This window comes from Halichoeres trimaculatus, unplaced genomic scaffold (genome assembly GCF_033239565.1).
Source record: "Halichoeres trimaculatus isolate MK-OKI-2021-1 unplaced genomic scaffold, fHalTri1.1 fHalTri1_scaffold_9, whole genome shotgun sequence".
NCBI classification, from domain to species: Eukaryota; Metazoa; Chordata; class Actinopteri; order Labriformes; family Labridae; genus Halichoeres; species Halichoeres trimaculatus.
This window is the reverse complement of record NW_027437188.1, coordinates 2,649,196-2,663,249: the sequence shown is the minus strand read 5'-3', so window position 1 is coordinate 2,663,249 and position 14,054 is coordinate 2,649,196. Positions and strand designations below refer to the sequence as shown.

General features: G+C 39.4%; 1 protein-coding gene across 7 annotated transcripts in view; it reads left to right on the top strand.

Moving 5' to 3' along the window:
• The window catches only part of rap1gap2a (RAP1 GTPase activating protein 2a), a 101,220-nt gene extending 88,850 nt beyond the window's left edge, over positions 1-12,370 (top strand). For 6 of the 7 annotated variants that reach the window (XM_074679297.1, XM_074679298.1, XM_074679296.1 and 3 more), the window contains 9 exons: positions 156-242; positions 1,993-2,133; positions 3,060-3,209; positions 3,432-3,544; positions 4,499-4,588; positions 4,742-4,862; positions 7,655-7,721; positions 8,025-8,101; positions 8,572-12,370. In XM_074679297.1, the coding sequence (XP_074535398.1) occupies positions 156-242; positions 1,993-2,133; positions 3,060-3,209; positions 3,432-3,544; positions 4,499-4,588; positions 4,742-4,862; positions 7,655-7,721; positions 8,025-8,101; positions 8,572-8,580 (855 nt within the window). In that variant the 3' untranslated portion in view covers positions 8,581-12,370. The remainder of the gene's footprint in view (positions 1-155; positions 243-1,992; positions 2,134-3,059; positions 3,210-3,431; positions 3,545-4,498; positions 4,589-4,741; positions 4,863-7,654; positions 7,722-8,024; positions 8,102-8,571) is intronic. The other variant, XM_074679294.1, reaches the window with a different exon arrangement.
• Positions 12,371-14,054: the final 1,684 nt, after the last annotated feature.

The following is a 14,054-nucleotide window of genomic DNA, read 5'->3' as shown; positions in this document are numbered from 1 at the left end:
TATTAGATAAGTGTTAAAATAAACCAACCTGAAAATGTTTATAAGACGTAGTTTGCTTTAATAGTGCATTTTTTATAATACATGTAATTGTTCTTTTTGTTCTCTTTCCTGCTTTTCTGAATTAACACATGGACTCCTTTCGTCTCCCTCGTTAGGGGCCTGAGTTTCGAGACTTTCTCCTGACAAAGCTCATCAATGCTGAAAACGCCTGCTACAAATCTGATAAATTTGCCAAACTTGAGGTTTGTACAGATATACTCAGTGTGTGTGCGCTTTTTAATTCACATTTTTTAGTAAGTGACAAACATTTGGAAATAGCAACACTTTGGGCTCTAATTTCCTGGCGCACGAGGGGGCACAAGCCTGGCACACCCTGCGCAGTGTTAATTTCGTGCAGCGCACCGCCGTGCGCTGCCAATTTGACAATTTGGTATACGTCTGCGCAGAGATGGGTGTGACGGCGTACCAGGGGGAGGTGTCGGCATATTCATGTTGGCGCAGTGACAATTTCGTGCCAAAAACAGTGCAGAAAGTGCGCTAAAAGCCCGCCAGCTCCAACCTGGTCTATTCTTGGCGCAAAGCAGAGCGCACCCTCCGCAGCTGTAATTTGGTGACAGGTGCACATGTGCGCACATGTCAACAAAGCCTCAGAGGCAGGTTTCCAGAGTGTCAGGCACATTTTAATGCAATTAACAATCACAGCAATCACTATTTAATATAACCGTCTGAACCAGCATATACATTTATATCTATTTTAACTGTCCCGTTACATCTGATGTCAGATTAAAGCCGTTTGTCATAATGGAAAGTTAACCTGACGGCAGCTGGAAGTTTGATGCACATCTTACAATTAAACAATAAACAGCCCTAACATCTGATACTGAGTATATATCTGGCTTCTCTCATTTCTTTTAATTAAAAGAAAAGAGGGAGAGAAAAGATGAAGAAAAAAAAGACAAAATAAATGTATGTCACTCAGGATTTACCCGTGATTTCCCATATTTCTCTGTTTTAGCCTTTATTTTTAACGTGATCTAAAAAGATGGAGTACATTATTGTAAGGAGGATGAGATGGAGACACTGGGAGAGTATACAGTATATCACCAAAGGTTCTGCTATTTGGCGATGACAAACCAGGATAGCAGGTAGATCAAAAGTATTCTGAATGGATAAGCCAGCTGTGTAACTGCCTCTTCATTTTGTACTCCTACTAATGACAAAGGAACAGATTACATCTGTCCCGGGAGCTGGCCAACAAAGTGACGCGCTTCGTGTCCTCCGATGTGCCCCGCTGTCCATTCTCTTGCTGCAGGGACGCGCTCCTCTGCGCCTCTCTGCGCCTTGACTGTGCCTCTCTTGGCACTTCAGGAAATTTGCAAAGTACACGGGTCACACCCTGTCCGCGCGGCGAAGGCCAGCGCAGAGGGCAGGTGCGCCTGCGCTTGTGCCTGGTCTATGAAATTAGAGCCCTTTAGCTCTGAAGTGTTTTCTCAGCATAACCATGACCCTCTTTCCTTCCACCACCCTCCTACCTCCCACCTAACCCAGGCTCAAATCAAAACCAACCAGGGACATATGACATGAACATGCAGACATTCAGACAACACACACAAGCACACACACAAAAGTACAACTAGAGACAGACAATCCTCAAAATGAAAATAAAAAAAAGAATAGAAATGGTTGAAAAAAAAGACATGGGTCAAGGAATGAGCAATCATTAATAAAAGGATACCAGAACTCACATACATAAATAAATTGATTAATTAAACTAAAAGTAGGGCAGAAGTAAAGGGGCTGGGCTTCTTTAACCCAAAAAGCATGTGAGCCAGCTTCCAGTTGAACAGGACCAGTGGCCTGGCCCGGAGTATACCTTAACTCACTGTTAGTTTTTCCATCATCATCATCATCATCATCATCATCATCATCACCACAGGAAACATATAGCAGACGTTTACTTACATGAACTGTGTGTTTGTGAAATGGCTGAAGGGGCGAACACGAGCTGCTCTGTTGGACAACCTTCATGATGAGCTTCACAAGCAGAGCCAGGCGGCACTGGGTCTAGCCCCTGCAGGAGAAGAGGACAAGCTGGAGAATGGAGGACATGGGGGTCTTCTGGAGTCCTTCAAGGTGAACATTAGCCAGGACAAAATTGACAACATCTCCTCTGTGCTCTTAGATGACTGTTAAAGCAGCAGCATAAAGAGGTAATGGTTCAAAGAGTGTTTTACTAATTACAGGCCACGCAGGTCAGACACAGGTCATCAGTTTGCAAGATGACTCCTGTTGTGATATTACATTAAGATTTTTTTTACCATTTCTGTGTGTGTGTGTGTGTGTGTGTGTGTGTGTGTGTGTGTGTGTGTCTTCGTGTTAGCTGTCTGTGTAAGTTGTGACAAATTTGCTTTCTTGCTTTCCACAGGTTTTATGGACCTTGCACTTTCTGCAGTTGACCCTGGGTGGCACTGTTGTCATTGCTGTTTTATCAGTCGCTGTGTATTGCTTGAGATGCATGTGATTACAGACAATCACTCTCCTGAATTAAAAAAGAAATGTTTCTTCATGTATTGTTGTTTGTGTTCCTATTTTTAACAGAGTTTATTTCTTTATGTTGCATATGCACAAAATTAAAAGATTGAGAGAAACAAACATTTAAAAATCATATTGAGCAGTTACGTTTCAAGTTACTGAAAAAGTTCATTGGTAGAAGCATTATGGATCTCCTTTTTAATATCACATCAAGAGAAATACATTAATAAGGAGTATTTCCATATGCAGTTTGTTCATTCACCCACTTCAGCTCACCTGGCTTCTTTTGGAGATGTGTGTCCTCTACATGGTTGTTTTTTTTTGTTCGTTTCTTTGTTTTTTTGTTTCAAAAGTATCTAAAAAAAATAATAATAAACTCTCACAAAGTTATTCAGCATTTAAACTGAAAAACAAAGCTGCTTACTGTCACTATCATTTCCACCCCTCTCCTCTTCTTTCCTGTCTTTTAAACCCCGTCTCATCGCCTCTTCCTCATCCACTCATTCTCTTCTTTCCCTCTACTCCAGAGAGCAATGCGTGTTAGGAGCCACTCTATGGAGACCATGGTTGGGTCCCACCGCCATCGGAGCTTTGGGGTGGGGGGTGGGGTACCGGCTAGTGTGAGTGGAGGAGGACTGCCACAGAGCACCAGTGACTGCACAAAGAGCACTTTCATTGTGAGTAGAAAGTTATTACCTGTTAATAGACCGGGCTGGGAGCTGTTGTTGGTCACAGTGTAAAGGGGCTTTGAGCTGTCCTTGTCTTGGACTCCTTCCTTAATGCAGTAGTGTAGTGCCAGAGTTGTGCGTGTTAATGAGGGTTAAAAAAATGATTCAAGACAAGCAACGCAAAAGAAAAGGATAAAAAATGAACTCATATCTCTAACCTGTATTTTCCAGCCTCCTGTCGTGTTAGCAAAGTCTCCTCTAAAGAGTCCAGTGAAACGACGCTCTGGCCTCTTCCCTCGTCTTCACTCCAGCACAGACACCCCATCAGACAAACACACACACGGGTGGGTGCTAAGCTCCACACTTTTTTTATATTCCTATATCTCCTAGTGCAGTGGTCCTCAAACTTTTTTCAGCGATGTACCCCCAGTGAAATACATCTTTTTTGTGCAAAGTTCCCCCTGACAGACACAAAGAAGTTTTAGTTAGACATAAAGACATAAAACACAGCACTGGACTACAAGTGTCTGATTTATGAAACATTCTTTATTAACAATAAAGTTGTTGTAAACTTAAAAACCGAGACCGGATATACACTTCAACATAATTGTTGGTGTACAGTGCCCTCAAAATAAAGAGCTGTTCTCATAACAAAATTATAAACTTAACAATGGATAAATAAACATTTCTTAACAGAAAAGGACAAACTTCATTTTGCAGATGTGCTGGCTTCATGCGACTGTTGGTTAATTTCTCCCCTCAGAAAAATGACACTCTCTTGGGTGGGTTACAACTTGTGGACGTGAATCCCATCAAAGCATCTCATTTTTTCCAAATACTGACAGAATTTTTCTGGCTCTGGTTTTGCTTCTATTGTGCATGTTCCTCCATGTTTTCAGCAGCATTGCTGCTATGCTTCAACCCTGATGCTGTTATTTTTGTTGTTAACCTGGTTTGAGGGAGACTGAGTTTTGGGGGGGGTGTACCGAAAAGAATAACCCACAGGATATGATATTTACTTTATGAATTGAAACTGACATTTCTTCAAAAAAATAATTGAATAAATACTGTTAAAGGAATTTACTTGGTTGATATTTTTTGAATATACATTTTTGAACGTTACATACCCTCAGGAGTACATGTGCCACCTTTTGAGAACCACTGTCCGAGTCAGTTTTCAACAGATGTTGCATCATAGAAACCAACAATTCAAATGTTAGATTTAGTTTCATTTAGACTGCTTAGGTTGAGGTGGTAATCATGTTGCTGCTGTCATTGATGGAAGTCTTTTGTTGCAGTGACCAAAAGGCATCAGATATCTACCTACTAACCCAAGAAGTGAGGTCAGAGACATCTTCTAATCCCAGCTCCCCTGAGATCAAAGAGGGGTAATACTCCACAGTCTGCCAAAGCGTGACCAATGTGTTTGTAAAAGACAGGGAATGTGCATGGAGAGATGACACTTTTCATCCTGTTTGTTTTCTTTCAGAGTTGTTATGAAGCATTGTAATCCCCTTCAGTCTCCTCTACTTTTCCAACAGGCCATTTCTCAAGCTGAAAGAGTATAGCAGTGGGAAACCAGACATCTCCCTTTCTTCATCCAGCACCAGCAGCTTCAGTAGCACCACAGGAGAAGTGGAAGCTCTGGAAGAGCTAGAGACAGTGAGTAAAAGTCATCTTTTTTTCCCACATTGCATAGAATAAGTCAAACATAAAGGTAAAGATAGTCTTAGGGAGCATAAGGGGCATAAAGTTGTGACAGCTTAGTTGAATGAAAGAAGTCTATTTACATCTTCTCTGATTATCAGTTCATGGATTGACTCAGTTTTCTGGCATTTATTATGTCAGAAATGCTGTCAGCTGAGGACAGGATGAGTGTGCAGAGCCAAAAAGAACAGCTGAGGTGCCTGGACTCTCATGTTAAAGTACAACTTGCAGGTTGGAGAGCCAGTAAATCAGTGTTAAGGAAAATTACATCCAGAGTTTATATTCAGCAGAAGTTAAGTGCCCATGAGGACAACAGCCTAACTTTACAGCTCCCAAATAAAACATCCATAGGATTGATTGGCTATAACTACACTGTTAGTATGATTGTTAAACCGACTGTGGGGGTGGATAATATGTGAGAGGACCAGTTAGAAATTAAGGAAGGTATAGAGGGATTATTGTTTAACAACAACGCTGGATGCGCAAGCAACTTGGGTGCAGAAACACTGCTGAGTATAATGGTTTGTCAACAGACGTGGGGGAGTTAACCACCAAAAAAACACATTTTTAAATTAAATATCAATACTTTTACGGATAGTTAACGGCTATCAGGTTTGTGAAATAGCAGTGAGTGGACAGAAGAGATCAGCAAGTGGACAGATATTACGTGGACAGACGTTTTTAGCGGACAAATCCCAGAGAAATTGTGTACCCAGAGAGCAATTTAAGCACTCATCTGCTCATGACTGCATTATCTGTGGACACTTACCAGACTGTGACATACCAGGACGTAAACGTGTCGGAAAATCAGAAACTCTCCCAAACCAAAAGAGCACACAGACTGCCAAGTCTGAGTCCCAGTTCATTATAAAAGAACCAGAAAACTGCGTCCAGAGAACTGCACCAAATCAGATAAAGATGGCACATTTAATTATTCACCCGCAGACGTCGCTGGTGTTTCAGTGTAAAGTGTGACCCTGTTAACTGGTGACTCTCTGCAGTTAATCACTGATACTTTTAGCTGAGAGTCACCAGTTAGCATGGTTGCTATTAACTCCAAAGCACTGGTAGCTCTGTGACGGTCCAAACTTGATAGATGTTGCCTCTGTTGTATAGTATCATTTCTCAAAGCTGAACACAAAACAACCGTACATTTTTATGCTGATAACAGGCTGAATTTAGTGTTTAAAAACCGCTAACTCGTCTGAATGAATCAAGTTAAACGCTTCTTCTGCGGTCAAGATGCGTGCACATCTTTAGGATGACGTACACTGATAATCCCTCTATATGATTGTGGAAGGGAAGCCAGGGGTATGGTGGTAACCTTCCTGAATGTATATCCACCTCATGGAGTATAATACTTCTTTCAGCACATTTTATATACAAAGGTTACCACATGTTAATAAAATCATATCAAAATCGCACGGTTCTTGTCATGAACTTTAGCACAGAAGCACAAACAAAAGTACAGGACACCAAACCAGGGTTCAAAGGGTTGTATCAGAATCCAGGCAGAGTTAAGTACAAGGGAAGGCCATCAAATTCAGGCAGACATGAGGCACAAGGCAAGGTTGAGGAAAGGACCCAAGATTCAAACTAAAGATCTGTTTTCTTACAGGATAAGTTTCACCTGAGGGCCTCTGATAATTACAGACGACATCTGCATCATCTCGACCTTGTACACACGTAGCTGGTTATGGTCAAAAATGAATATCCCCCTTCATCTATTTTTAAAAATACTTAAGTCCACGTGCACTGGAAATATCTGTGAATAAAGTGTAGTTTGAAGCATTTCAAACCCACATTTGTCAGTATTTTTCACACATGAAACCAGTGCCAGCCAATCAGCATAAGCCCCTGTCATTCAGCTGTGACGTTTGAGAACCAAAAACTCTGTTTCCCAACATCTACATAAAGCCATGAAACCGGAGTTTTCCAAAATCTTCACTTTGGCCAGAGTATTCACAAAATATTGTTTTTTAGTGACGTATAACTGCATTTTCCTGTGGATGACATACCCAAACCTATACAAATACATTCGGTTTCCCAGGTACCTGGCTACATGTGGGCATGGCCTAAGTCCTGTGGTATCGACCATGTCTGTAATTTGTGAAGTAAAAATCCCAGGGCAAATCACTGACCATATTTCAGACACACTGGCCCTTTGATAATACTGATCCAGTTTGAATCGGCATCTCTGTAATTTCAGGTCTTTGCAGCTTTTTCTGATCATCTTCTGCTCAAATATGATTTAGGCAGCGTTGGTAATTCTAAACAAAGGTATTAACAGCACTTTGGATAGACATAAGATGAAGGGAAGGGAGACTCAATATGTTCCCCGTGACATCAGTGAATAAGTTGAAATTATCAGAGGTCCCCACGTAAAACTGATCCTAGGTGAATAGTACTTACTGTGAAGGAGGCTGGAACGTGGACTGTGAGATGCAATGAACTGGCAACAAGACAGAGACATGAGGTTAAATACAAGAGGTAATGAGGGTGATGGGAAACAGGTGGGAAGGAAGAATCAGGGAGCAGGTGTGCCCAGATGGGGGCAGGGCGGATGAAGGTAGATGAAAGTGGAGTGTTGTGAGAGAAAGATTAAAAGAGGATGAATACAGAGAAAGAGAGACAGTGATGTCTGTGTCCTGATCTTTTCTTTTTTCATAGATGATTGAATCAGAAAAGATCATGCCCAGTTCTGTTCAGTAGTGTTTAAATTTCCTTGTCTTCCCTCTGTCCCTCAGGCCAGTCATCAGTCTATAGCATCTTCTGCCTTAAGTCCTGCTCTCAGCGTGGAAAGCCAGGGCTCAGGTACCTTTTTATTAGCCTCATCTTAGCATCATCACCTCAGTCATATTTCAAAGATATATTGTTTTTATACATTTTTATTATTTTATGTTTTTTATTATTATTCACAACACTACCTATATATAAGTGTGTGTGTGTGTGTGTGTGTGTGTGTGTGTGTGTGTGTGTGTGTGTGTGTGTGTGTCTGTGTGTGTGTGTGTGTGTGTGTGCGTGTGAAAAAGAGAGAGAAAGAGAAAGAGAGTAGGTGTGTTAAATATATATAAACATGTAAAATGTATTTTCTTTATGATTGTCCTCTTTATCCAGCAGATGGTAGAAACAAGACTTCACCAAGGTCAAACCTCAAGTTCAGATTTGAGAAAATGAGCCACTCATCCACAGCTGTAAGTACTGTACAGCCCATTATATTAGCATGTTATGCTATGACATAATATTCGGGAAACCCTGAAGGCCACCTCCACCTAAATTTGTACTACACCACACTAATTAGTTCTACATAAAAAAAAACATAAATATAAAGTTTATTTATCCTTTTTTTAATGTTTTCAGTATTTTAACTTTTACTTTGTGTTCCATCTTTTACCGTTCAAACAAATCAAGACTTCTTCACACGTGTGAAGGTCTTTGATGAAAAAACCTAACAGAGGCGGTTTCACAGAATTAACACAGCAGGTTCAAAAAAAGGAGGAGCTCCTTAGTTTGTCTAAGATCCATTTGCTACATGCCACTCATACATCATGCCTGGATCACTGTAATGTATTTGGAATTGAGTTTGGTTTTCGGCTATTGGCCCACACTGAAAGATGCATGTTGTAACTGGTCCTTCATGTTTTTTTTTTTCCATCTCTTTCAGTCCGAGTAATTTCAGGCGCTTTAACAAGAGAAGGACAGCACTAACATGGATGGAGCTGAAAAAACTGTTAACTCCACTAAGACTGTGGACCACATCAAGTAAATCTGACATGATTACCCCTACACACCAGAAACTAACCGACAAAACTGAAGTGGTTGTATTGTGACAGGAAGAAGCAGAAATGTTGGCATTGTTTTTAACAAACCTTTGGCTTTCATAAATTTGCCCATCGGTACTAGTAGCTGCTTCAACTTTTACTCATTGAAGTGCCACTATGGTTGTGATACTGTGAGAGTGGGCCGATGCAGCCTCTGCCTCACAGACTGCTTTCGTGAGACTATGAACTGTTAGTCTTTATCGAAGTGCTGAACACTCACTGCAAAGGACATTCTGAGGAATTGTCGAATGACAGGATAATCCCTGTTTCCTTGAATGTTTTGTCTGGCGCTGGTCCCTTTTTCAAAAAGAAAAAAGGCTTTTAAATGAGCAGAAATGTGGCAAACAGAGGCCTCAGTAATCACTGGATCTGAGCTCGTTTTTTGCATGAAGAAGCTTTTCTAAGGAACTTATTTTGTTTTGGAGATGTTTTTGTAATTTTGCTAGCTGCTGCTGCACTTTAAACACAACATTGCTGCAATTCACCTGATTACGACTGTGTATTAGGGCCACTTAAAGAAAAAAAAAAAAAGAAAAATTCAACTCCACATTTTCGAGATAAAAACTAGGAAGTTTCAAGTTTGTAAAGTCACAAGTTTACGACTTGTTTAACTCAAAAACTCACTGGTATATAAAGTTGCAATTTTACAACTTTATAGACCAATGAATTCCAATTTCGAATGGCTTCAAAGGTGTAGGTTCTTATGTACTTTACTGCAAGATGGACCGAATTGACAGGCTCATCAGGTTGTACATTCAAGTTGATCTCAGCCATAAGGATATACTACTGGTTTTAGCCCAGAGTCATCACCTTCTTGTAATTAGTCAGACTCTGAAAAGACGTTGTCGTGCCATGGGGCTGTTCAAAAGAAAGCAGGACACAGAACTTGATGAGGTGTTTGCGTTTATATGACAAGAAGTTCGACGCAGCGGGCAGATACAGGGACATAGATGGTTACATCTCCAAGCTGTACAGATGGGGTGTGTGGTTCAACAGGACACAAACAAAAGAGCGAGTCTTTGAACTTTCCTCATCAGTAGCATTTAAGAGAAGGAATAAAAAGACAAGTAAACAGGCGATATTGTGCTTGTGCAGCAGAGACCAGAGCAATCAATATTAGTTTACAGTCCACTCAGACTTCTAACTAGATCACAGATAAACAAATGAACAAATAGATCGGAGAAAGACACATAAAAACATCTGAAATATCCAATATCTGTCACAAAACAACCTTCAATTTTACAATTGTATTTTTTATTCTATTTTTTTTTTTCAGCTTAGCTTTTTTCAGCTTATGACATCTGCATCTCTCAAGTGTGGCATCCCCTGTGCATCAACTAACATCTGGGACTTGTGACTTCATATGGTACATTTAGGACTTTACAAGGTCATAAATTTGTGACTTCATTAACTTGCAAATTTACTAGTTTATAAAATCGTAAATTTTCCACTTAATGAACTTGCAAATTTTTGAGTTTCTGAAGTCGTAAATTTGGGACTTAAGACTAACTCAAAAAAATTGATTTTTTTTTCTCTAATATTTATTTATTTAATTTCTTTAGTGGCCCTAATATGCAGTCGTACCTGATCACTTGATACCTTTGGCATATTTTTTTTTTTTTTTTTGAGGGAAACTTAAAGTTTATGAATCCCTCTGCTTGGATAGAGAGAATTAATTTATAGGAAACACTGCCAAAACAATTTGCCATGAGATTATTTTAGTGAAAGCTGGGCCTTACAATCTTTCCTAGCCCTTTTCAAAGACTCACTGGCTTTTTGTTGATCTCATGATATGAGGTAAGCATCTTCTGTATCTGGCTGTAGCACAAAATGTTTTAAGCCTATCAGCAGCCACATAGTCTAATTAAAACACAAACATTTTATCATCTGATGCCTTCTGCTGAAGCTAGCCAACTCTGCTTTCATGTCAAGAGAAAATTTTAAACAGGAACTTAGGTTTAAAGTTTCTCAGCAGTGGGAGCTGAACATGGAGTCAAGTTAACACTAATTCAGGTTAAAAAAAAGAAAACCTCTGAAAACATCTTAAAGCTAGAATCTGAAGGATTTTCCTAAATAAAATAAAATGTCAACTTTTACTGGAATAATCCTGCTCAAGCGTCTCTTCTGGGTCTCTATAAATGTGTGTCAGTGTCTATGTGTGCCTCAACCCCCTCCTCTGCCTGTATGTTGATGTTTTGGTTGTGTCGGGATGTTTTTGGGTGGAGAGTAAGCGCGGTTACCTCAGCCAATCATAGAGCACCCAGTGCACAAGTGACTTTGCATGCTAATCAGTGAGTGGAAGCTATTCTGAACAGCTACGATAGTGGACGTAGCATGGAGCAAGAAAAACAGCCAAAGTGAAAGAAACAGCAAACAGATAAAGATTTTTCCCAAGCAAAGGTGAAGCTTGGCTTGACTTTCACTCACTTTCCTGCACTTAGAGGGCAGTACGGGACGAAGAGGGATGTGAGAAAGCTTTCTGCTAACCAGGTATGTGTCAGATACCCATGACTGATTTGTGCTAACATGCCAAGTCAGGTGCATGACTCCCAAGTCTCTCCCATGTAGAAACACGATGCTACAGGTGTTTGCTGGGCTAGTGAGTGTGTTCACAGAGTCACGGTCAGTGGAGCCAGTGAATGTGTGCTGACACTGGCACTGATCTGAGGGAGAGGAGCCCAACATTTCCGTTACCTGTTAGTAACGGAAATTCCTGAGCGCTTTAGTCTGAGGCAGTGGGTGTGCGCTGCTGCTGCCACTGAGCCAAGGAGGAGGAGCCCAGTTTGAAAGTTGTGTCAACTGGCAAGTAACAAAACTTCCTGCAGACCCTACCATTACATAAAAAGAAAAGTTGAATGTATTTTTTATGCCTTTTTGTAGTTTAATCAAAGAAGTCTGTGAAAGGATATTGCAAAACTAGTTTCTGAAAAGCACCACATGACAAATAGTCAGCGCTTGTACTCGACTCCTCCTTTTCCGTTTTTCGACCATGACCTCAGCTCAGACGAGATGGCCCGCTGAATTTAAGCATTTGACTAAGCAGAGGAAAAGAAACTAACCAGGATTGTCAAAGTAAGACAGAGCTACTCAAGAAAAAACTGCAAGAACCACAAGTGATTGCCTGTCCCACACACAAATCTATAGATCTTAGTGTGAATATATATGTACTTTTGCAGTCATGAGAACCATTCCTGTTGCAAAGAGGATGACTATGAACAGACAAGTTCTTCAGTCCATCCTAATAGTCAAACTGTGCCATGTAATCCAGGTAGCCATGAATTCTCCAGGAAACTGTTTAGGTTCTTGCAACCAACATTCTTCAGCTAGAATTAAAAATTTGTGATTTACCAAACATGAATGCTTATCTCATGCAAGGAAAGTACTGACATATATCATACTAAGACAGGATGTTGATATGATACTAAGGTTTCGTTGCAGGCGTTGCCTAAATGTCCTGTAGCTTTCACTCTTGTATTAGACTTTGTTTACTTTTATTAAACATATTTTTTGGTTCTTTTTCATTGATATCGTGCAAAAAAATGCATTTGTAAAGTGAGTAATATTAATAATAATCTGAATCAAAGAAATATATACTTTACAGATGTTATAAAGGTATATGTATATTTGATTATGTGCTGTGCCACTGGGAATTATTCTAAAATAAAATGTTGTATTTTGTGTCATCCATTTGTTATTTGTCTTTATTTCAGAGAACTCTTTAAGTCTTGTTATATGTCTTTTTTCTCATTTTGATAATTATGCAAAAAATCACTGAAATGCATGAAAGTTTAACCAAATGCAGGAAATGTGTGGAGGGTTTTTTGTTTTTGTTTTTTGTTTTTTTTGACAAAAATGAATGAAAAAACACAGAAAATGAATGAAATGTGTGGAGGGTTTTTGTTTTGACAAAATTAATGAAAAAGCACAAACTACTCCATATAATCAATATAAAGCATGTGTTCATATTCCTCTGTCATCTATCAGGAGCCTAGTCTGGTATCTGCTTTTTTTCCCCTTTCCTCCCTCTTGCACTCTTTTGCACATCTAATGAAACAGGGCGCTGCGCACGCTGACAGCCCCAACAGTTCTCCTGCACCAGTCCTTCCCTGTTATATGTTGTAGCCTTTTATGTTTCATGGAAGGAATGACACTGAAATGTAATTTCTTCTTGAGGATCAATTAAATATTTCTGATTCTGATATTGGCCAGCCCAGATTACAAGATAAAGTTTAACACATAGTCACATCAAATTATTTTTTTAAACTATTTGATTGGCACAAAGCATGAAGCTATTAAAAAACAACACAAGTGACTATTTAAACCACTACTTGTGCAGAAGAGCCTTGCTAACTGAAGGGATAAGAGACTTTTTCAAGAAAAGAACAAATGATGTGGTATAGAAGAATAACTGCTGCTGCTTAGCATTTCTACAATAATCAGGTAGACATTACTTACTCAAAGGCCCTGAGAGGAATTAATCTAATAGTCTCACTGAAACTGTATCTTCAGAATCTATATTTTAAAATGAGATTATCTCCACCAGATATGGATATTTCTAAATGTTTTTTCTCAGCATCTCTGAATGACCGAACCAATTAATTTTTGGCAGGTAAAGCAAAAGTCCCTGTGACAACACTACACCTTGGGAGTGAGGAATGATTTGTCCCTTTCTCTGATAAAAACAGTTACTAGGACTTATTTTCAAGCAATGGCAGATGCTCAGGCTGGGGCAGAACAAAACTTGATAGGAGAGTGAAAGACCACAGTCTGGAGGCTACAACATGGGTTAAGTTTTTTTGTGTTAATGTCCAACATGTCGAACAACCAACATGCAGCGATTATAATCACATCAACAAAAAAAGAGCTACTAATAATTTGTCAACATAAGCAACTGCTTACACACAGGGTTTGGGCACTGAGAGCAAAAAGTATTGTTCAATAATAAATTAAGTTAACATTTGCCTGTCTCTGTTTTACTGACAGTTTCATTAGGCAAGTCAAGGCAAGATAAGGCAAGGTTATTTATATAGCACATTTCAGCAAGACAATTCAAAGTGCTTTACAGACAGAAAATATTAAAAGAAAACAATTAAAATTCAATTGAAAAGACAGATTTAAAATAATAAGATACAATAAAACAAAATAAGGTTAAAAGAAAAAAAGTTAAAACTGATTTAATACAAAAGTCGCACAAGTTGCAAAATTGTTTTTTTTTTTTTAAGTAATTAAAATGAATTGTTAAACTACCCTTATAAAAGGCAGATGTAAAAAGGTGAGTCTTCAACCTGGATTTAAAGGAGCAGAGCGTTTCAGCAGACCTGATGTT